Source organism: Cherax quadricarinatus, chromosome 58 (assembly GCF_038502225.1).
Source record: "Cherax quadricarinatus isolate ZL_2023a chromosome 58, ASM3850222v1, whole genome shotgun sequence".
In the NCBI taxonomy this organism is placed as follows: domain Eukaryota; kingdom Metazoa; phylum Arthropoda; class Malacostraca; order Decapoda; family Parastacidae; genus Cherax; species Cherax quadricarinatus.
Genome location: NC_091349.1, coordinates 3,090,150 through 3,114,959, shown reverse-complemented (window position 1 = coordinate 3,114,959; position 24,810 = coordinate 3,090,150). Strand labels below are relative to the sequence as shown.

At 38.2% G+C, this 24,810-nt stretch overlaps 1 protein-coding gene across 1 annotated transcript in view; it reads left to right on the top strand.

The window, feature by feature from the left end:
• Positions 1-8,337: 8,337 nt before the first annotated feature.
• The window catches only part of LOC128698007 (alpha-(1,3)-fucosyltransferase C), a 31,214-nt gene continuing 14,741 nt past the window's right edge, over positions 8,338-24,810 (top strand). Inside the window, exons 1-6 of the mRNA XM_053790008.2 lie at positions 8,338-8,579; positions 12,120-12,256; positions 18,585-18,873; positions 19,495-19,667; positions 20,635-20,763; positions 22,555-22,677. Of these exons, the coding sequence (XP_053645983.2) occupies positions 8,568-8,579; positions 12,120-12,256; positions 18,585-18,873; positions 19,495-19,667; positions 20,635-20,763; positions 22,555-22,677 (863 nt within the window). The 5' untranslated portion in view covers positions 8,338-8,567. The remainder of the gene's footprint in view (positions 8,580-12,119; positions 12,257-18,584; positions 18,874-19,494; positions 19,668-20,634; positions 20,764-22,554; positions 22,678-24,810) is intronic.

Here is a 24,810-nt window from a genome sequence, read left to right as displayed (position 1 = left end):
GATCATTATTTAGTTGTAGCTACAGTTAGAGTAAGAGGTAGATGGGAAAAGAGGAAGGTGGCAACAACAAGTAAGAGGGAGGTGAAAGTGTATAAACTAAGGGAGGAGGAAGTTCGGGTGAGATATAAGCGACTATTGGCAGAAAGGTGGGCTAGTGCAAAGATGAGTAGTGGGGGGGTTGAAGAGGGTTGGAATAGTTTTAAAAATGCAGTATTAGAATGTGGGGCAGAAGTTTGTGGTTATAGGAGGGTGGGCGCAGGAGGAAAGAGGAGTGATTGGTGGAATGATGAAGTAAAGGGTGTGATAAAAGAGAAAAAGGTAGCTTATGAGAGGTTTTTACAAAGCAGAAGTGTTATAAGAAGAGCAGAGTATATGGAGAGTAAAAGAAAGGTAAAGAGAGTGGTGAGAGAGTGCAAAAGGAGAGCAGATGATACAGTGGGAGAGGCACTGTCAAGAAATTTTAATGAAAATAAGAAAAAATTTTGGAGTGAGTTAAACAAGTTAAGAAAGCCTAGGGAAAATATGGATTTGTCAGTTAAAAACAGAGTAGGGGAGTTAGTAGATGGGGAGATGGAGGTATTGGGTAGATGGCGAGAATATTTTGAGGAACTTTTAAATGTTAAGGAAGAAACAGAGGCAGTAATTTCATGCACTGGTCAGGGAGGTATACCATCTTTTAGGAGTGAAGAAGAGCAGAATGTAAGTGTGGGGGAGGTACGTGAGGCATTACGTAAAATGAAAGGGGGTAAAGCAGCTGGAACTGATGGGATCATGACAGAAATGTTAAAAGCAGGGGGGGATATAGTGTTGGAGTGGTTGGTACTTTTGTTTAATAAATGTATGAAAGAGGGGAAGGTACCTAGGGATTGGCGGAGAGCATGTATAGTCCCTTTATATAAAGGGAAAGGGGACAAAAGAGACTGTAAAAATTATAGAGGAATAAGCTTATTGAGTATACCAGGAAAAGTGTATGGTAGGGTTATAATTGAAAGAATTAGAGGTAAGACAGAATGTAGGATTGCGGATGAGCAAGGAGGTTTCAGAGTGGGTAGGGGATGTGTAGATCAAGTGTTTACATTGAAGCATATATGTGAACAGTATTTAGATAAAGGTAGGGAAGTTTTTATTGCATTTATGGATTTAGAAAAGGCATATGATAGAGTGGATAGAGGAGCAATGTGGCAGATGTTGCAAGTATATGGAATAGGTGGTAAGTTATTAAATGCTGTAAAGAGTTTTTATGAGGATAGTGAGGCTCAGGTTAGGGTGTGTAGAAGAGAGGGAGACTACTTCCCGGTAAAAGTAGGTCTTAGACAGGGATGTGTAATGTCACCATGGTTGTTTAATATATTTATAGATGGGGTTGTAAAGGAAGTAAATGCTAGGGTGTTCGGGAGAGGGGTGGGATTAAATTTTGGGGAATCAAATTCAAAATGGGAATTGACACAGTTACTTTTTGCTGATGATACTGTGCTTATGGGAGATTCTAAAGAAAAATTGCAAAGGTTAGTGGATGAGTTTGGGAATGTGTGTAAAGGTAGAAAGTTGAAAGTGAACATAGAAAAGAGTAAGGTGATGAGGGTGTCAAATGATTTAGATAAAGAAAAATTGGATATCAAATTGGGGAGGAGGAGTATGGAAGAAGTGAATGTTTTCAGATACTTGGGAGTTGACGTGTCGGCGGATGGATTTATGAAGGATGAGGTTAATCATAGAATTGATGAGGGAAAAAAGGTGAGTGGTGCTTTGAGGTATATGTGGAGTCAAAAAACGTTATCTATGGAGGCAAAGAAGGGAATGTATGAAAGTATAGTAGTACCAACACTCTTATATGGGTGTGAAGCTTGGGTGGTAAATGCAGTAGCGAGGAGACGGTTGGAGGCAGTGGAGATGTCCTGTTTAAGGGCAATGTGTGGTGTAAATATTTTACAGAAAATTCGGAGTGTGGAAATTAGGAGAAGGTGTGGAGTTAATAAAAGTATTAGTCAGAGGGCAGAAGAGGGGTTGTTGAGGTGGTTTGGTCATTTAGAGAGAATGGATCAAAGTAGAATGACATGGAAAGCATATAAATCTATAGGGGAAGGAAGGCGGGGTAGGGGTCGTCCTCGAAAGGGTTGGAGAGAGGGGGTAAAGGAGGTTTTGTGGGCAAGGGGCTTGGACTTCCAGCAAGCGTGCATGAGCGTGTTAGATAGGAGTGAATGGAGACGAATGGTACTTGGGACCTGACGATCTGTTGGAGTGTGAGCAGGGTAATATTTAGTGAAGGGATTCAGGGAAACCGGTTATTTTCATATAGTCGGACTTGAGTCCTGGAAATGGGAAGTACAATGCCTTCACTTTAAAGGAGGGGTTTTGGGATATTGGCAGTTTGGAGGGATATGTTGTGTATCTTCATATGTGTATGCTTCTAGACTGTTGTATTCTGAGCACCTCTGCAAAAACAGTGATAATGTGCGAGTGTGGTGAAAGTGTTGAATGATGATGAAAGTATTTTCTTTTTGGGGATTTTCTTTCTTTTTTGGGTCACCCTGCCTCGGTGGGAGACGGCCGACTTGTTGAAAAAAAAAAAAAAAAAAAAAAAAAAATATATATATATATATATATATATATATATATATATATATATATATATATATATATATATATATATATATATATATATATATATATATATATATATATATATAATATATATACACACACAAGGCAATATAAAGGACTTAACATTCTGAATGTAGATGTGTCTGGAAATTGTCTGAGGAAAATTTCACACCTTTAAGGAAAACAGGAAAGTTCACCTACAGAGCAGACTAATGGTCGAGCCTCAAAAAGGGACACAAACCCCAAGCCCAAATTCCTAGGAGTGGAACTCTGACAGCTAAGACAATCCAGAACATTCATATGAGAACCTGGTTCTAGACTGTGTACGATAGCCTGAATGAAAGCCTGAATTATAAATGAACCGAGCTTGAACTGCCATTATATAATGAATGTTTATCGTCACCTATGTCATAATATTTTTGTGATCATTATTCTTTAAAAAATGTGATTAAAATGTGTTTTAAGTGTTCTTTAAGATTTAACAATAGTTATATTCTTTAGCGAGTTATTTACGCTAGTTTTACGTTTTTTTTGTCATTTTAGGGCATTATGTCCGGTTTACGTCAAAAACCGGGTTACGTCACGGCTCTTGAAACCAATTAATGACGTAGGGCGGAGTATGATTGAGGGAGTAATGCAACAAGGCTCAAAGTGCGGTAGCAACGTGTGAGGGTGTCGCCCCTCCTCGTCTACAACCATCTAGACCGACAGTTAAAAAGAAAACGTTTTTGAACCAGAATGTACCGTCTCCGCCTAACCAAGGTGTGCTAGAAAAGTAACAGATTCAAGAAAAACTAAAGGAAGACAGGAGAAAGGGACAGCAACAGGGAAAATGTCAATGAAGGCTGTTACTTACACTGTAAATGGACTTAATTCAGTACTTAAGTTATACTGTTGGTTCAGTTAGGTTAGGTAAGGTTCGTCAGGAAACAGGACAAATGTTTCCTGACGCGGGTCTTAGTCAGATAATGACCCACCTTTGGAGCTTTTGGTCATCTGACCGAGGCCTTCCGCTGGCTTACCGGTCCACCCCTTTAAAAATTATGGTCTTGTAGAACCATTTTTGTATTAATTTTACAGTGTAATACGTAGATATTGTATTAGCATAACATTGGTTCAGGGACATAATACCTTCTGTAGGTATTAAAGGAGATGCTGCTATATTCACTGACGTGACTTATCCGCTCGTGGTGTACTATGTTGAGTGTGAGAGCGAATGTAGGATAGTACGTGTAAATGGAAAATGGGATGAACATCCTATTGCATAGTTTGTGTGTATGCTCCAGCCACCAGGGATGTAAGAATTAAAAATGCATTTTCCAGGGACACAGGGACACTGTGCCATATTACATACGTTCCCTCCCAGAAGTGGTGACTGGAATTATTTGGCACGCTTGCTAGATGCAGAATCTATTGGTGGTGGGTGTGTTACCAGTGTGTTAAGAAGTCTGTTAAGTGATGTTAACTTACATGATCGTTGTGGTATACATGCATCAAGGAAGAATTATATATATTTCAGAGTGAGTTACGCGGCACGTTTAATTAAATCGGATATATGCGTCTAGGAATATTGAAGCTTCGAATGTAACGTAATTGAATGGAGTCCTTTCCGATCACTTAGGGGTATTTGTCGAATTGAAATAGGCAGCTGTTGTCACTGTACACATGTCATATTGGAAAATGAATGTTACTACTTTGAGTTAAGCTCAAAATGTTGATAGATATAAGGAGTAGTGGCGATGTCAAGGCTATCGTCATGAATTTGGTGACTATACCTTGGTGGAAGACGGTTATGAAAACACATGTAAGACTGATGTATAAAATGGCCCCATTATGTATCTCTGTAATCTTTTGACTACCGCCCACAGGATGGGTATGGGGTGCCTAATAAAGATATTTAATTAACTATGACTGATATGTAAAAAGTTAACGAGGGAATGGCATGAGATAAACGAGGGGTTGTTACAGCATTATGAGGCTCGATTAGCTATAGGTGTGAAACATGGCGGTAGTGATTAATACACTCTTGTGCTCAAAAAGCACTGTATGTATCAAATTTAAATCCATTGTTGGAAAGCGTAGCATGTAAAATACACTCTGCAATATTTAAGTATGTGTGGGGTTACCTGGAGGTTACCTGGAGGTTATTCCAGGTAACCGGTCCATGAAAGGTTATATCGGAAGGTATTAATATTACTAAAGAAGAATTGTGGTATTGGTTTGATAGATATAAGGCGAAAACCTTTGTGTGTATTTGCATAGATTAACCATGTTAGTACATTCCTTGACAATGGCTTAAAAAGAACTTATAAATGAATAATTGTTGATTTGTGTTCAATAGTAATAAAAAGTAGCATCTTGCGTATTAAGAAATAGACTGTAGTAGATGTGGCTGGCATTACTGTGAACAAGTTCAGTGTTAATAAAAGTATATATCGAAATGTACAAGTTTTGTATCAATTATATAGATGGAATCGAATATGGTTAGTAAGAAGTGAGAAGTGTACCTAAACGAGAGTTTTTGTATAATTATATATCTGGTGTTTTACCTTCTAAAGCCGTTCACCTCATGCAAACTGTGATCAGAAAGGCAGCGTGCCAGAGACGTGGATTATTACCTACATCTTTATTTTTGTAACAGCCATGCTGAAGTAAGAGAACGACAGTTATTACCTGCAATAAAGTTGAATTCTTTTTGCCAAAGGAAGACGTGGAATGAGCATTAGCTTATCTGGTAACTCATTATTTATATCTGATGTGGAGTGTTCGTGATGACATTATTATTGAGAAGCTCATAATTTTGTTGTTAGCAGGTAAAAATGTATAGAGCAAAACTTCGAGATCTACAGGTTTACACAAAAGTTTCCGGTTGGTTATCATGAGTTAACAGTATAAGAACTGATTGGTTTATATCATGTACAATGAATGAGGTAAATAATCTTATAGGATGTAACCTGAATCATTTATATAGTTATTGATAAACATGTACGTGTACGTGGGTATATATATATATATATATATATATATATATATATATATATATATATATATATATATATATATATATATATATATATATATATATATATATATACATATATATATATATATATATATATATATATATATATATATATATATATATATATATATATATATATATATATATATATATATATGCAAAACAACCACCGTGAAAGAACAGAGAAATTCCAATCGCTTTCGTGACTACTCACATTATCAAGGAACAATCATTGTTCCTTGATAATGTGAGTAGTCACGAAAGCCCTTGGAATTTCTCTATTCTTTCACGGTGGTTGTTTTGCATATTCTAAAATCACCTGTTTACTGTGATCTTATATATATATATATATATATATATATATATATATATATATATATATATATATATACACGTCAATATCTGTGTGTATACATGATTTGTTAAAATAAAATAAACTTGTTATCTACGTGTTGCTAGGTCGTCTTGACAGCACTGACTTCTTCAAACATTACAAACTTATGAAGTTAGGTATTTATGGCAAAGTATACGAACTTATAAACTAAAATATAAATTGGTCAAATGTAAATATTAATTTATAAAGCCATAATATAAATTTATAAAATACACAACCCGCACAGTCAATCTATGTGCCTTTCTATTCTTTTTAAACTCGTAAAACTATAATATAAACATGTAATATTATAGTATAAAGGCATAAAATTATTTTTTTTGTAGTTAATCTGGTATATAATAAAGCATAAAGGTAGCATCTATAAAAGGGAAACCTTATATATCTTGCTTCAAATTTCCCTCACGGTCACTAGGACTCAGTTCCTGGAACAAGTTGCTGGATCCTTTCACTGTATCCTGGAATGTCTGGAATAACTTAGAAAATCCCGGCTGGCGTAGTTTCGAATGTTTAAAAAAAAATGTCTGATAATTCGACGACGAAGGAGAATGAAATTCAAGTCTGTTGCTGGATATTTGATCATTTTTTTGTCAAATTGTGTGAAATTTTTGTTCCAGTTCAATTAAACCAAATATATTTTAGTTTGCCTCTTGTCAACGACTTTAATATTTAATGGCTGGTGTGTCTTACAGCCAGGGTAGTACATATTAATACACAGATAACCCAAGTCACACTGTGTGACTTGGAAACGGGCCAGATCGGACAAAAACGTTGTCATAAGCTTCTGTCTATGTACAGGTTACTTATGTATTGTTCCAGTCACTGTATTGTGCCTTATTTGTCAGTGATGTATGGCCCTTATGGGTTAGCGCTAAGTTACAACAACAACAACAACAACAATAATAATAATAATAATAATAATAATAATAATAATAATAATAATAATAATAATAATAATGTGACTTTTCTTCCCTTCAATTCCTTTTAAGTTTTGTTTATGTGTGAGCAGATTTGTTGAAGCAGTAAAATAGTTAATAAAAAAAAGCTTGGAATGTGGATAATGAGAACCTTCAAAACTAGGGATGCCAAGCCCATGATGGTTCTCTTCAAGTCGCTTGTTCTCTCTAGGCTGGAATATTGCTGTACACTAACGGCTCCTTTCAAGGCTGGCGAAATTGCTGATCTGGAGAATGCACAAAGAACTTTCACGACACATATAAGTACGATAAAGCACCTAAGGATGAACGACAATATAATACGATACGTGGATTCTCCTTCTACACTACTCCTGATTATCCTAAAGACATGGATGCACAGACATTGATCCCCCTCCTCCAGAGAGACGAAGTCAAGTACGTCTGTAGTCCATCACGTTTTCTCTTCCTTAGAGAACTCATCAATCTTAATTCTCCAAAGATCGACCAAGACCACAAATTTAGAATCAGCCACATGCCAATACCGAAGTTCAAGACTCTTTCTAATGGGACAGTAGCTTAACACACCTCAAGCTGACCGCCACCAATACAACTCAACCTGCTTGCTGTCTTCAGACACTCCCAGCTCCTGCCGCTGCCTTCGCCATCTTCTCTTAGCCAAGTACCGACATCATTCAAGCCTCTCAATCTACGTTTCCAGTACTTTGTACCACATGTCCCAAAGTGGTTGGGCCACTTACCTTGTTTCCTCCTCTTCCCCTCCTTCCCATCCTTTTCCAGTTATTTCCATCCTTCCTTATCCTTCTTCCTTCCCATCTCACGACAGCTCTCGTCGTCTTCGATTCGATTCGATTCGGATACCCTGTAGGTTATGATCTTGATTCAACGAATTTGAGAAACCCCATCTCGTGTCAATTCTCGTTGCTCCTTGAATTTCACAGGCGCTGTTTGATTCTGACTTATTTGCCTCTTCCCAGAATATATAATAATACTTCTTTTGAGTAATTATTCATCAAGTTGGCATTTGCATGCCGTTAAGCACAAATTTTGTGATGGAGTCACTTATCACCAGCACATAGGAGAAAAGCTTATGACGACGTTTCGTTCGATTTGGCCAATTAGTGACACTGTGACTAATCAATGATTGAAGGCTGACCGAAACGTCGTGATAAGTTTCTGTCTCCTATGTGCGGGATATCTGTGTATTTCAGTCACGGTATTGTGCCTTTTTGTTCTCTGTAACAGATCCACAACGCTTTACATTCCATGTCAAGCAGCAGCAGTGTTGCAACACGTGCCTCTACTGAAATTACACACACAGAGCATGTCTGGGAAATGTAAATGAGATAAGGTTGCCATAAGAGAGATACGGGGGACATGTTATTATGCTCATCGTTATCAGAGAGAAAGGAAGGGGTTTGGGGATGGTTTCAGTGAAATGGTGAGAAGGGAAGGTACCGCCTCAAGCCCTCTCAGTCTGTTACACTCATTACTGCAGTACTAACCTTACAAGTGGTGTGAAAGAACGCGCAGGGACTATCTGCGTGATCCTCTAATCAGTACAACTCTCAGCGGTGCGTACAACCAGTGCTTCTAGTCTCTGCTTTCATCCTCTGCAATGAACAGAAAGGTTAGCGTTTAACACTGTATATAACTGTTTGTGTGTTAGATTAAAATGTCCTCTTGAATGCACTCTGGCCTTTTAAGACTGTGTTTCACGGTACACTAATAAAATTAATCTTTTGACATCTAGAATAGGGAATACAGTCAAATAATTTGTGTATTTACACGGAGACACACCTCTCGATGTATATAAATCGAGAAATACACACCTCCTGGTGTTAATATACACACCTTTCGTTGTATATACCCTTTATAATAACTATATATATAATATATATATATATATATATATATATATATATATATATATATATATATATATATATATATATATATATACATATATATATATATATATATATATATATATATATATATATATATATATATATATATATATATATATATATATATATATATATATATATACATATATATATATATATATATATATATATATATACATATATATATATATATATATATATATATATATATATATATATATATATATATATATATATATATATATATATATATATATATATATATATATATATATATATATATATATATTTATATATGTATATATACAGCATCAAGGAAGATTCCTTGACGCTGGTGAGGGGCTCTTGATCTAAGGAGCTGGATCTGTGCTCCAGTTCCCTGAATTAAGCCTGAGTAATTCCATCCCCCAATGGCGTTGTATAATCCTACGGGTTTAGCGCTTCCCCTATATATATATATATATATATATATATATATATATATATATATATATATATATATATATATATATATATATATATATATATATATATATTTATATATATATATATATATATATATATATATATATATATATATATATATATATATATATATATATATATATTATATATATATACTATATATATATATATATATAACATATAAGACGTGCGTGTTAATTTTATTGATGGTAATTTCTCACTTTTGTTTATTGAGTGTTAATTTAAAGCTGTTGTTAACTGAGATTGTTAACATCACACTGACTTAATAATGTTTGTAAGTCTGACAGATGTAAGTCTAGCAGATATTTGTAAATCTGACAGACATTTGCAGGTCTGACAGATGATTATAAGTGTGACGTTCGTAAGACTGACAGACGTCGTTGTCTCACAGGCACTATCAAGACTGACAGACAAAAAAGACTGACAGCCGAGAACACGACTTTATTCCCCAAACTTTGTAGACGTTTCTCTGAAAGTAAAGAGCTTATTATCCAAGGAGTTAGAGCTGTCCTTTCCCCCTCTTTTCCTCGGATCAAACCTGTTAACCTTCCACTCCCCAAGCGCTGTGTGATCCCATACAGGCTTGGGTCTTCCCCATGCTTACTTTAATGTATTAAGCATTGTTTTCTTGGCTTATCTGCACCACCAGTGTGACATGCGATAACAGTTTTCCTGTTCTATCTACGCTCTTTTGTTTTATGACGCGCTATCTGTTGTTTTATGTTTCACTGTTTTTTTTCACTGTTTTATGCTTCACTCGTTGAGACAGCATAGTCTCACCCTCCTCAGCCACATGTAGGTGAGTACTCAGGATGCAACCATTTACTTTGTATACACTGTATACATGCGTACTGGTAATGAAATTTACTTAAAATACAAGTGACACACACACACACACGCACGCACACACACACACACACACACACACACACACACACACACACACACACACACACACACACACACACACACACACACACACATACACACACACACACACACACACACACACACACAATGCTTTTAGAACAGGTACGATAAGGCTTTTGAGGCAGGGGAACAGTGAACCTAGTAGCGATCAACGAAGAGGCGAGGGCCAGGAGCTATGAGTCGACCCCTGCAACCACAAATAGGTGAGTACACACTCACACACACACAGGGAAAATGTGCAGATGTGGATGAGGAATCTTGAGAATGAATTATGAACCGGAGTGTTGTAGGTTTAAAGTTTACTAAAAATCTGTTGTAAATTTAAATATTTCACATTTTTAAACACAAACATACACACAAGACTAGTCCCGGACCTGAGGGGTATATCCTACGAGGAGAGGTTCAGGGAAATCGACCTGACGACACTGGAAGACAGGAGAGATAGAAGGGATATGATAATGACATGTAAAATACTGAGACAAATCTACAAGGTGGACAGAGACAGGATGTTCCAGAGATGTGACACAGCAACAAGGGGTCACAGTTGGAAGTTGAAGAGTCAGATGAATCACAGGGATGTTGGGAAGTATTTCTTCAGTCACAGAGTTGTCAGGAAGTAGAACAGTTTGGGAAGTGATGTAGTGGAGGCAGGAACCATACTCAACTGTAAGAAGAGTATGATAAAGTTCATGGAGCAGGAAGAGTGACCAAGTAGCTGCCAGTGAAGAAGCGGGGCCACGAGCTGTGACTCGACCCCTGCAACCACAACTAGGTGAGTACAAATACGTGAATACACCCACACCATACCAGGAGTCTATCGACAAGTGCATTTAACAATTAGTAGCTAAATACACACACACTTGTGATATTCTTCTGATAAGAATTCTTGTAGTCTTATCAGCGTTTTTCTGCTAATACGTACTTCTACATTGTATGATGCTTTTGAAGGGTTATGGATTCAAAGCATTGAAGCTATCTCTCTCTTTACACTGATCAAACATGATTATCTCTCATTTTAAGCCCTTACTAGCTTTAAAAAAAGAGGGGACCAAATTGATCCTTGTGGAACGCGACTTAAGATGGGTAACTATTCTAATTTCTCCCAAATTCTCCCCTGAGAGAATTTCAGCTACACCATGTGCTGACATATTTTTTTGTATCAGTGTCACTGTGGAAACTTGTCCTGTGCTCCTATGGGAGAATACCTCGACGCTCTTGATCCGATGAATTGCTTTCCACAAGGCTCAGTTTTGTGGCTCGTGTTCATAGTCTACCTGAACGACCTTGGCAAAGACCCATTATGTTTCTCTGGGGATTAGGTGCTAATCAGGGCTGATCCATAGAAGGGAAATTTAGATTAAGCTTTTTAGGATCAAGATCCCTTTGCTTGAATGAGGCATTCAAGGCACCGACCTTGATGATTGTCGATGTGGAAGCACACAGTTGATGGTAAACATGACGTAACTGACAGCAGGAGTCCCTGCTAGGATACTAAATATTCTCTAGCAATTCGTAGCTTATAGTTGTGTACCTTACTACTGCTTCTTCTAGCAGCGGAACTGACGAAATGACATTATTATTATTATAATCAAGGGGGAAGCACTAAACCCGTAGGATTATACAGCGCCTATGGGGGGATGGAAGGCATTCAGGCTTAATTCAGGGAACTGGAGCACAGATCCAATTCCCTAGATCAAGAGCCCCTCACCAGCGTCAAGGAGCCTTCCTTGAGGGGACGAAATGACAGATATAGGAAAAGCTTATACTGTGACAACGCTTCGGTTAGTACAGAGGTCTACTTAGCCAATAATGCTACTGCTAACATAAATGACCTTTTTTTGCAGTATAAGCTGGTGGTAGTGCTGGGTGTTGTAACTGTGGTCATCTGCCTCATGTATGCTGATCTGATGCCTTCTTTTCCACTACCAAATATTAGTATTAATTATGGCAATATCTTACGTCCAACGGAAAATAGAACGAAGTAAGTATTTCAGCATATGTATATACGTATATATATATATATATATATATATATATATATATATATATATATATATATATATATATATATATATATGTTACTGCACTTGAATAATTTTTATTTTCTTTGTTTATGTTTCAGGTAACGTAGCAACGGTTAGGTAGTGAGACAAACGATCGATGTGTTTTGTTCAGTGTAACTAGGTGCTCAGTCTTGACTTCCTATACATGCTACATGCAATTTAATGACCCTTTGTAGTCGATAGGTTTTAAGCCTAACGAACAGACTTAATGGGTTCCATACACAACTTATCCTTAGCTATGTTAATTTTCTGAGATTAAGAGTTTACTGTGAGCCCCCATATTCATTGTGAGAAATTACTTCCATGAGGTTGACAGGGTATTACCTGAATTATTACATGCAAGTGATCTGGGTGAGGTAAGTGGGATTTAGTCACAGTAGGTCACAGGACTGTCACTCCCTCGATGCCCACTCCTTCACCATTTTTAACAAATTCAGGTCGAAACACCCAATTATGACTTCTGTGACTCCGGATTAAATTTCACTATTAACAGACCAATGCTCACTCCGCGTCCGTTGGACATCTTTCTTCACCAAATTTCTCGAAGTGTCAAACCAGCATCACATTGCAATACACAATTATTATATTATTCATATTTACACATGCTGAATTTAGGAACATTATAAAAAAAATCCACATTTATCCTGTGAACAATAGTAGACGGAAGTACATCATTCCTATTGACGTCACATTTTATATGGTTATGGACCCTAACCTAACCTAATCTATTTTAACCGATCGCAAGCCAGCTTAACCTAACTTAATCAAACCTAACTGAACCTAATGTAACTTAACCTACCCTAACTTGACTTACCTTAGTAAGTTTATTTAGGCACAGGTACACATAAATACAGTTACACACATTATCATAGATAGTAACATATTATTGTAACCACGGACAAGTGGTATTGATCAATAACACTGCAACTAGTCAAGGACTCGAACCCATGTTGTTTTGGCCCGCTTCATGGTGAGCGAAAGCCGCAAGACGCTCTAACTCACAGGACCACCAAATCCTACAAGAATCACGCACCCGCCAGAGCTAGATCACGCTAAAACACCTAGCTCTGTTGGGTGCGTGATTCTTGTAGGATTTGGTGGTCCTGTGGGTTAGAGCATCATTTAGCTTTCGCTCACCATGAGACGGGCCAAAACAACATGGGTTCGAGTCCTTGGCTAGTCGCAGTGTTGTTATTGATAGTAACATATGTGTAAATTACCTAGGATAACCCCAAGGATAATTTGCATACACTCCAACGCCACGATTCTATCACCAGCGCCCAAGCGTAATGAGAACACGGAGTACATCACTGAAGCAAACATTTTAGCACCCACAACACATAGAATGTCTCAACCCACAATCCAGGTGCACTTTCAACATCACTGGTGTGATGGAAGGGGTAGGAAGGACTTGCCTTGATCTTGTGTAGGGCTGTTGATCTTGAGAAATAGAAATATCCATCTCTCTGTCCTCGGATGGAAGCTGTATGTCACCTATTCCCCCGGTGCTGTGTGGCCCCTTCAGATAATAATAATAATAATAATAATAATAATAATAATAATTACTATTATTATTATTTATCTTCATCTAGTAAAAATTATTCCACTATCTTCAACACGGCCTTCAATATCTACTGAAAAAATAAAATAATTTCTCATATCTTATCTAGTAGACGGAACTGAGTAGATTTTAGCCTACGGGAGACAACGAAAAGTCGTGTGATACCCATGAAGCTGAATAGATATTCTGAAGTAGATAACAGTAGCCCTTTAGTACCCACAGTGCCGAGTAGATATATTAGAAGATAAGAACAGCCTAGCTAATGCCTGCAGAATTGAATAGATGCTAGAATAGAGTAGATAAAACTACTGGTCTTATACCCGCTGTGGAAAATTACATTTATCTGGATGTAACTCATAATGTACATACCAGTAAATGATAACAAAGATAATTATTATTTATCAAAGTTACATAGACAAGTAGGAATTTGGGACACCTAGGTCACAAAAAATGTCCCCCTTCGATACCTACCACTGTCATATCCACAAGTTGCTCTAGACCTATTAATTACAAATGAAATATGCATCACCAGGAATTTTGGTAAATATATAAATTGGTGGACTGTATATTAAAATTAATAATACTTATACACATTTATATAAAAGAAGGAGAATATATCTTAATATCACTCACCAATTTGACTGGAGATTAATGTGTATCATACTCAAAAGAACCTCATTCTAACTAAATTTATGATGATAATACTGGCCAGAATTACAACACAATTTAGATAGCTTATCTGAGGTTCCTGGAGCTGTCTTGTCCAGTCGTCTGATATCTCAAGTTATGTATGAATGCACATCTAACAATTTCGGCTCCTATTTGAGAGGTGTCAGCCCAATATAACCTCTAGAGCACGAAAATTCTTCCGATTATTCACTAACGTTTGTGTTGACTAGTTCAAACATGGCGAGTCTCTTCTGCGCAGGCGCAGAATTTCCCATTTTTTATAACATAAATTTTATTAAAGACAATGTATTACACTAATTTACATAAAAATACACTGTATTTTTTCTGAAAAATACATTATTTTCCACATCTGTAGTTTTATGTTCTCTAGGCCCTTCAATGAAGGGTAGAGGCGCTTTGATGTCACTGAACAGCTCTTGGGCCAAGGAAACTGAATTGTACTCGGCTACCCTGTGTGGAAGTTGATTATGTCTCATTCCTCGGTTGCTGCTTATTACAAAAAAGTAATTTTTAAAGGAAGAGATGAGATGTTAAGATTTACTTCTTTTGTAATAAAGAGTTCGGGATACATAAATACACACATTAAAATTAATTAATCTTTAATATATATAAATCAACTATCTTTGGTCTAGAGGTATTTGAACTATGATATAATAATAATATGTACATGTTACTATAATAAATTATAATCAGCATTTTACTAAAATATAATTAATAACCCTACACAGGGTACAACTCTTGACACTACTGTCACTATATATATATATATCTTTATGCTAAAACAATAAATTATAAATAACATTTTTATAATAATAAATTACAATCAACTGCCTCTCACGACACGAAGTCAGTCACACGACACTGTTCAGTGTACACTACAACCAGGCCATCTTCAGTGTCCCACGACACCCTTTTCATCTCAGTGTTCCACTACGGTCCTGTGCATATCTCAGTGTTCCACTCCATCGTACGTCCCTCAGTGTCACACTACGGTCCTGGCCCAGTTCAGTGTAACACTCCAACCTTTTCTTCATGTAATGTCCCACTAAACAGCATCTGACGACTCCGGCCCACAGTTGATCAACGTAGACGGTGAGTCCACAGACATCACCGGTAGTCCAGTAAATCCTCTCCAAAGGCGGTTGACACACCGCTAGCCGAACACCATGCTGCAAGCTCACTGAATGCGGCCGTCAAGTAACTGAGGCCAACAGACTCAGTGAGCTGCGGTGAGCGGTTCTTCTCACGCCAGTAGATAGGTACGATTCGGTGGTCAGGTACCTACTGCATAGACGTGTACCCTGAGGAGTTCAGGTACTTAATGTTGAAGCCAGTAGACGTGTACCCTTCGGTGGTCAGGTACCTACTGCTTAGGTGTGTACAGCGAGGCGCTCAGGTACATAATATTTCTAAAGCCAGTAGACGTGTACCCTTCGGTGGTCAGGTACCTACTGCTTAGGTGTGTACAGCGAGGTGCTCTGGTACATACTGTTACTAAAGCCAGTAGACGTGTACCCTTCGGTGGTCAGGTACCTACTGCTTAGGTGTGTACAGCGAGGCGCTCTGGTACATACTGTTACTAAAGCCAGTAGACGTGTACCCTTCGGTGGTCAGGTACCTACTGCTTAGGTGTGTACAGCGAGGCGCTCTGGTACATACTGTTACTAAAGCCAGTAGACGTGTACCCTTCGGTGGTCAGGTACCTACTGCTTAGGTGTGTACCGTGAGGCACTCAGGCTCTTACTGCTCTAAGGCCGGCTCAGCAGTCCCCACATTGGGTTTGATGACGCACCCAGTGGTACTGCCGGCCGGCAGGTTAACTATTTAACCGCTAGTTTGGCATGGGCCGCAACACCCCCACCACAAAAGGACCGACACACAAAGATCAATGTAATATGTATCCCGAACCGTCATCCCGGATATGATCATCCAGAAATCATTCTAGATAATCATTATCTTCCCGGACAGGCCCCCATATATTACAAAAAAGTAATTTTTAAAGGAAGAGACGAGATGTTAAGATTTACTTCTTTTGTAATAAAGAGTTCAGGATACATAAATACACACATTAAAATTAATTAATCTTTAATATATATAAATCAACTATCTTTGGTCTAGAGGTATTTGAACTATGATATAATAATAATATGTACATGTTACTATAATAAATTATAATCAGCATTTTACTAAAATATAATTAATAACCCTACACAGGGTACAACTCTTGACACTACTGTCACTATATATATATATCTTTATGCTAAAACAATAAATTATAAATAACATTTTTATAATAATAAATTACAATCAACTGCCTCTCACGACACGAAGTCAGTCACACGACACTGTTCAGTGTACACTACAACCAGGCCATCTTCAGTGTCCCACGACACCCTTTTCATCTCAGTGTTCCACTACGGTCCTGTGCATATCTCAGTGTTCCACTCCATCGTACGTCCCTCAGTGTCACACTACGGTCCTGGCCCAGTTCAGTGTAACACTCCAACCTTTTCTTCATGTAATGTCCCACTAAACAGCATCTGACGACTCCGGCCCACAGTTGATCAACGTAGACGGTGAGTCCACAGACATCACCGGTAGTCCAGTAAATCCTCTCCAAAGGCGGTTGACACACCGCTAGCCGAACACCATGCTGCAAGCTCACTGAATGCGGCCGTCAAGTAACTGAGGCCAACAGACTCAGTGAGCTGCGGTGAGCGGTTCTTCTCACGCCAGTAGATAGGTACGATTCGGTGGTCAGGTACCTACTGCATAGACGTGTACCCTGAGGAGTTCAGGTACTTAATGTTGAAGCCAGTAGACGTGTACCCTTCGGTGGTCAGGTACCTACTGCTTAGGTGTGTACAGCGAGGCGCTCAGGTACATAATATTTCTAAAGCCAGTAGACGTGTACCCTTCGGTGGTCAGGTACCTACTGCTTAGGTGTGTACAGCGAGGTGCTCTGGTACATACTGTTACTAAAGCCAGTAGACGTGTACCCTTCGGTGGTCAGGTACCTACTGCTTAGGTGTGTACAGCGAGGCGCTCTGGTACATACTGTTACTAAAGCCAGTAGACGTGTACCCTTCGGTGGTCAGGTACCTACTGCTTAGGTGTGTACAGCGAGGCGCTCTGGTACATACTGTTACTAAAGCCAGTAGACGTGTACCCTTCGGTGGTCAGGTACCTACTGCTTAGGTGTGTACCGTGAGGCACTCAGGCTCTTACTGCTCTAAGGCCGGCTCAGCAGTCCCCACATTGGGTTTGATGACGCACCCAGTGGTACTGCCGGCCGGCAGGTTAACTATTTAACCGCTAGTTTGGCATGGGCCGCAACACTGCTTGACCCCTACGGATCTAGTGCTTTCAAATAACAACAACAACAACACTAATAATAATAATAATAATAATAATAATAATAATAATAATAATAATAATATGGAAATGGGGTCCTATCTTTCATGTAAATTCTCCAATATTAATTGAGTTAGGCAAAGTAGGTAGATGTATTTTGGGGCTATGAGAAAAATAACTCAGTCTAGCCTAACCTAGAATTTAACCTCTACAATAAGTTAGTTTAGATTAGGTTGGGTTATTTTATTTTTTTCACCCAAAACAAGCTAATAATCAACTGACCCAAATTATAAGATCTACACTCCTGAACACACGTAACAATGGAGAATTTATATAATAATATACTGTAAGCTCAAAACAAACGAATCTCATCTCTATTGATTAAAGTTTTCTCGTCTGGTTCGCCGGGTCACCGTCTGGAGAAGACCCGGGAGGCCGGGTCAGTACCGGCGAACCTGTTATTTATTTGCTTCTCTGGTGTGATTGTCCTGTTTGCTGACAACTTTACCTCTGATGTTGAAAAGGTTACGTGAAGCTTTAATGACCCTAGTGTAGTCGACAGGCTTAAAACTCCAGTAACCAACAAATTATTCTAAAATATTAATAATTTTAGTCCTACACGCTCTTAATCATCTTTACAGAGACGAAAACACCACCCAGAAACAAATAAATGAAACCTATTATAAGGATACAGATCCTCCACATCTACACTATCCAAGTCTACTTCCTCCAGGGGAAGGAGACAGAGACTTGGGTTCGAACCCTACAACAGAGGTGACCATCACTCCGATCCTGCTGCCGGGGGATTCTAATTTCCCCTACGAAGAACTGAGTATGGTCAATGCTAGTTCACCGCCCGTAGATTTGTTCAAGGAAGTTAGCATCAATGCTGATGATCCTCCACTGAAGAAAATTTTGTTCTGGAATGACGTGAGTAGAGTTTCTATTTCTGTCTTTGTCTTAGTTGCTATTTCTGTGTCTCTGTTTATGTCTTTTGTCAGTTTGATAATCTCCCATTATCAGGCTGGCTAGGATAAAGTAAGATTTGTTCGGATTTTTAATCCAGAGGGTTATCCACTCAGGATAACCCAATAAAGTCAGTGCGTCATCGAGGACTGTGTTTTATTTTCATCGGGTCTTTTCATCTTCTTCCCCCAGGATGCGACCCACAACAGTCGACTAACAAATAGGTACCTACTTACTGCTAGGTGAACAGGGAACAGGGCAGCAGATGTAAGGAAATATGCCCAACGCTTCTACCCGTGCCAGAGATTGAACCACGGATGCTCAATGTGTATCCGTGATTCAATCCCCGGCATATATATATATATATATATATATATATATATATATATATATATATATATATATATATATATATATATATATATATATATATATATATATATATATATATATATATTAGCTAGTCACTGCAGCCTAAGATCACATAACCGATGACTTCTACTGGCTTACAGTCCACCCTTTAAAAATTAAGTTGATATGTTATGAAACTTAAGGAATAATTACTTAACAATTGTGTACTTACAGGCTTACAGCAATAAACACTTCGGGTTTGGGTTCGGTCGGGAGCCGTTCCTGCGTGCTGGGTGTCGTGTCAATACCTGCATGACCACTGGTGACCGATCCAAGTTTCCACTCATGGAAATAGATGCCGTCATATGGCACTTTAGAGCCAAAGACAAGTCTCTTCCTAAGCTGCGGTAGGAATTCTTTCATAATTTTCAGAGATGTGTTTTATTTTTAAAGGGGAGGGGGAGTAGCAAGCCAGTGGAAGGCCTCAGTCAGATGACCAAAAGTTCCAATAGCGGGTTATCATATGACCAAAACCAGTGTCAATAACTATTTTCACTCTCACATGATAAATCTTATTTAACCTAACCTGCTTAATAAAAAAAAAATATCGAATTTCTGTAGTGTAGTCGTTTGTTCATCAAGAAACTAGACTAGTTTCTCCTGAGAAGGATGTTTTGTCAGGCGATGACCCGTTCATTGATCAAGAGACAATAGACTTACTGGTACTGAGTAATAGTGATTGAACAACCGTGGAATGGAAGGCAGTTACGACTGATTCAAGGAAGAGGAGGGGCAGCTCCTACCCCTTCATAATTGAAGATTTTGATTATTTATTATTATTATTATTAAAGATTAGCCGGTATTCTCCCGGCCCAGGCCTTTTCCAAGTGGTGGCCCGGCCTTGGCTCCCTCTTTAGGGAGTGTCTGAGACCTAAGTCTCCCATGGGAGGAGGCACAAGTACCTCCTCATCTTTGGGACCAACTGTCCCCAGGCCTAGCCACAAGCTAGGCCTCTCTGGTCTGCCATCCCCGCCCCAAGGGGACAAATGGGAATGACAGTCTTATGAGCTAAAGGCTCGGGCTCAGGCACCTACCCTACCCTAGAAGGGTTAGGCATGGTGTCGATGAAGAAGATTTTGATTAGTGCATTTCGAGGCTGTATGACACAGATGGGTTTAACACTTATTATTAAATATAATAATGATAAAATAATAATAGTAATAATAATAATAATAATAATAATAATAATAATAATAATAATAATAATAATAATAATAATAATAATGATAAAATAATAATGATAATTATTATTATTATTATTATAAAACAATAATAATTCTGGAAACACCTCATTAAACTTATGTTAGTCTGCAGGTCCCCACATACTCGCTATGTCTTCTGGATGATGGAGTCAGCCTCTCACCTATACGGAAACATCGAGCCTTACAACAATGTCTTCAACTGGACGATGACCTACAGACTTGATTCGGATTTTCCCAACCCGTATGTTGCCTTGGTAATAAATTTTGTGATATGTGAGAAATATTTCCAAACTTCTGTTTATATATTGGTTACAAAACTCCTAGTTTAGCTATAGGCATCAACACGAGATTTAATTGTGTGGGAACGCCTCATTCACTCGGTGTCAAATTTTCAGTGATGGTGTACTGTAAATAGGGAAAGATTCATGCAACTTCTGACACATGTAGCTGCATTTGATCATTTTCTTTTATCCCGGATTTGGTGTCTGTGCAATAACTTGGCAACGCCTTTTTTGACCTGCTTCAGATTTTCAACACTGAAGTATCGTACGTGAATTACTAATGGAGTGAGTAGTGTCCATTCCCAATTCATTTTAGTGATGCAGTTTTTTATGAAGTTACTGAATTATACCTCTTCTGAACGGAGAAATTGGGATCTTCAGGTTTGCTTGCAATAAATTTTGAATGTTCTCATGATCAGCTTCACATGTTTAATGCACTGGAAACTTATGCTACACCCTTTATTATACCTCTTACGTTCATTGAGGATTATGGGGCTGGTTATGGGACTGAGGATACCTCTCTTGAAACGTGCACTGTCCTAAACATAACTCTGCAGATGGCCGAGGCTGTGGGATACGAAATATTATTCTCGGGACGCAGCAACCGTGTAACAGTGTAGCCTGTTTTATTTTTTTGGTCATCCATAATGGGGTTATAGTAGGCATCAAGCAGGACGAGGGTGAGGTAAATCGAATAAAATTAAATCTTTATTGGGCATTCCTAGCCTGGTAAACATGATCAAAAATGTTGAATTGGTAAACTTAATCATAAAGGCTGTGGGAAATCCTTGAAGTCAGTATATAAGTGAAGAGTCAGGAGTCATGAGTTCCATTACGTCTTCAAACCTCCTTTAACTATATTCTTTATTAAGAAAATCTCAATGGAAAAAAACAAAAAAATTCCTGAATAAGGACTGATCCATGGTTACATAAACTGAAGCATCATGAAATCCGAAAATGCCTTTAGATCCTCTAACTTATTTCATACGTTCCAGTTATAAATATTTACAGCTATCTCGGTAAATTTAGGCTGAGGAAAAAGAGCTTCTAATTACGTTATGTGTCTCAAGAACTGATGATAATTACGTTGGGAAGCCAAGAAAAATCTTGCTACGTCGTTGTCTAATGTTATTATTATTATTATTATTAAAGATTAGCCGGTAATCTCCCGGCCCGGGCCTTTTCCAAGTGGTGGCCCGGCCTTGGCTCCCTCTTTAGGGAGTGTCTGAGACCTAAGTCTCCCATGGGAGGAGGCACAAGTACCTCCTCATCTTTGGGACCAACTGTCCCCAGGCCTAGCCACAAGCTAGGCCTCTCTGGTCTGCCATCCCCGCCCCAAGGGGGCTAATGGGAATGACAGTCTTATGAGCTAAAGGCTCGGGCTCAGGCACCTACCCTACCCTAGAAGGGTTAGGCATGGTGTCGATCGTCTAATGTTAAATCAACTCGGTGGTATCAAGTTTCAGAGGATCAAAATCATTTGATTATGTTACATTCATGCTAACTGTTAAATGTTTGATTAGATATATAAGTCTTTCCACACCACTTAACATATAATAATTGAATATAGTTTTTCCTTTCAGTAAATGTGTTCATTTAAGGTATAGAATACTTAAGGACTTTTTAGCAATTAGTAAATGCCACTTCCTTCCTACATAGTATCAATCTTATGAAACTGATCACAGTAGAGAGCTAAACAGAACACATTTATGGCTTTGCATTAAGTTTAAACTTCATCATGCAATCGGCAGGTACAGCTATGTATACAGACGCAGAACGCCCCTGGAACCAACCAACCGGAACTACTCTGCCGGGAAATCTAAGTTCGCTGCGTGGTTTGTCTCCAACTGCAACACTATAGGCGGCAGGGACAAGTAAGTCTGAAAACGTTTGTTAGATATCCCGAAAGGAGTACAGGTATCAAAGTGAAGGTTTGTCTCCATTGCAATACCTTGGATAGCAAGGAAAAGTCTGAAACTATTTATTAGGTTTCTCTGAAAAGGCACCTTATGGTGACTGAATTATTTATTTTTCTTCAAAAGTTTTAGTTTATAACTTCAGAACACCTCATTTTATTTGTTTTTAAATTTCCAATGCTTGTGTGTTACATATAGGGAAGGGTTCTTGCAACTTTTACCATATTATGTATTAGTCCCTATATGCTAATTTTATTAAAAAAAAAAATGTTACATTGACTTTCACTCAAAAATTACATAATGCCTTTTCTGATTGGCTTCAAACTTCGAATGCTGATGAATTTTTATGAAATGAATGACACCCTCTACGTTTAGGTTGTGGAGGTGCAAATTTGCTAATATATCAGTATTAGCAGTATAGGAAAAAATATTTAAAATTTTTATATCACACAGTTTTGCCGGAAATAAATCAACAAGTATCGCCCAGCAACTGGCTTATATTATTTGTTTGAATACATACTCACGAACATGTATATGCACACTGAATTGCTATTTTATCAGTAGTAAGCTGACATCATAGCTCAGATGACCCTCCGAATCGTCTCTTTTCTACACCGAATCTTACCTAGCCTAACTACAGTGCAGGAACTGTATTTCCCACCTCCAGGGCTTAAATCCTGCGCTGACTAGTTTACCAAACTCCTTCATAAATGTTACCCTTCTCACATTCCTTCCTTCCAACTACTTGCTTCCACTTAATTCGATCTAACACGCTAACAAAAGCTTTGTGGATGCTCAAGCCTCTGTCACTCAGATCTCCTTTACTCCTTCCCCAAGTCTTTTCTAGGATGACCTTCTAACTCTCCATCACAGATTTATATATACTCATTGTCATCCTAATTTGCTCCACCCTCTCTGAATATCCGAACCACCTCGACCTCACGAACCTCTACTCAGCCATATGAATTATACTTTGGTAACCTCACACTTTCTAATAACCAAGTTCAGAATTCTCTGCAAATTATTCACACCACATTACTCTCAAACACGACATTTCCAGCCTCCTCTTTGCAACGCTTGAAACCCATGCTTCGCACCCATGAAAGTGTCGGTACCCATATACGCTGGTACATTCCCTTTTTACATCCACGTATAATGTTTTTGTTTTGTCTCAACAGATACCTCAGTGTTTCACCTACCTTTTTTTTCCTCCTTAATTCAATGGTTTACCTCATATTTCGTTGGCCCATCAACTGACAAGTTCACTCCTTCCGTACACGAATAACCCCAAATAAGCCTTTTTTTCTCCTGTCTGAGGGTTATTTGTGTACTGTTCCAGTCACGGTATTATCTCACCCCTTCCATACTTTCTGTCCAATATCCAATCTTTCTTTCATTGCCTAAATATTTTTACTTTTATGACCTTACTCTTTTTAATATTCACTTTTAATTTCCTTCTTTTACTTATCCTTCTTAATTCCTCCACTAACCTTTGATTTTTTTTCAGAATATCCTACAACATCATGTCAACAGCAGAGAGTAACTGCAACTATGTCCCTCATTATGTCAAATCTGCTGTCTTTTAATCCCACACCTCTGCCTAACATTCACTTCTTTTAACAACCACATCTATAAATGACACAGATTCTGGTCATAAGAATCATCTATAAATATGTTACATAACGATGGTGCATCACTTATATCAAAAGCCAGCTTTTAATGGAAAATAATCTCCCTCTCTCCTACATACCCTAACCTGAAGCTACTGTCTGTACTGAAGCTCTTATTGCTTTCAGTAACCTGCCACCCTATTAAGGCCATTTCTGAAGCCATTAATGCGACAAAAAACTCCAAAACCACTTTAAATATTACTCACTCATATGATTCATTACAAACACTCGGTCAATACAATATTATTATTATTAAAGATTCGCCGGTATTCTCCCGGCCCGGGCCTTTTCCAAGTGGTGGCCCGGCCTTGGCTCCCTGTCTTGGGAGTGTCTGAGACCTAAGTCTCCCATGGGAGGAGGCACAAGTAGCTCCTCATCTTTGGGACCACAAGCTAGGCCTCTCTGGTCTGCCATCCCCGCC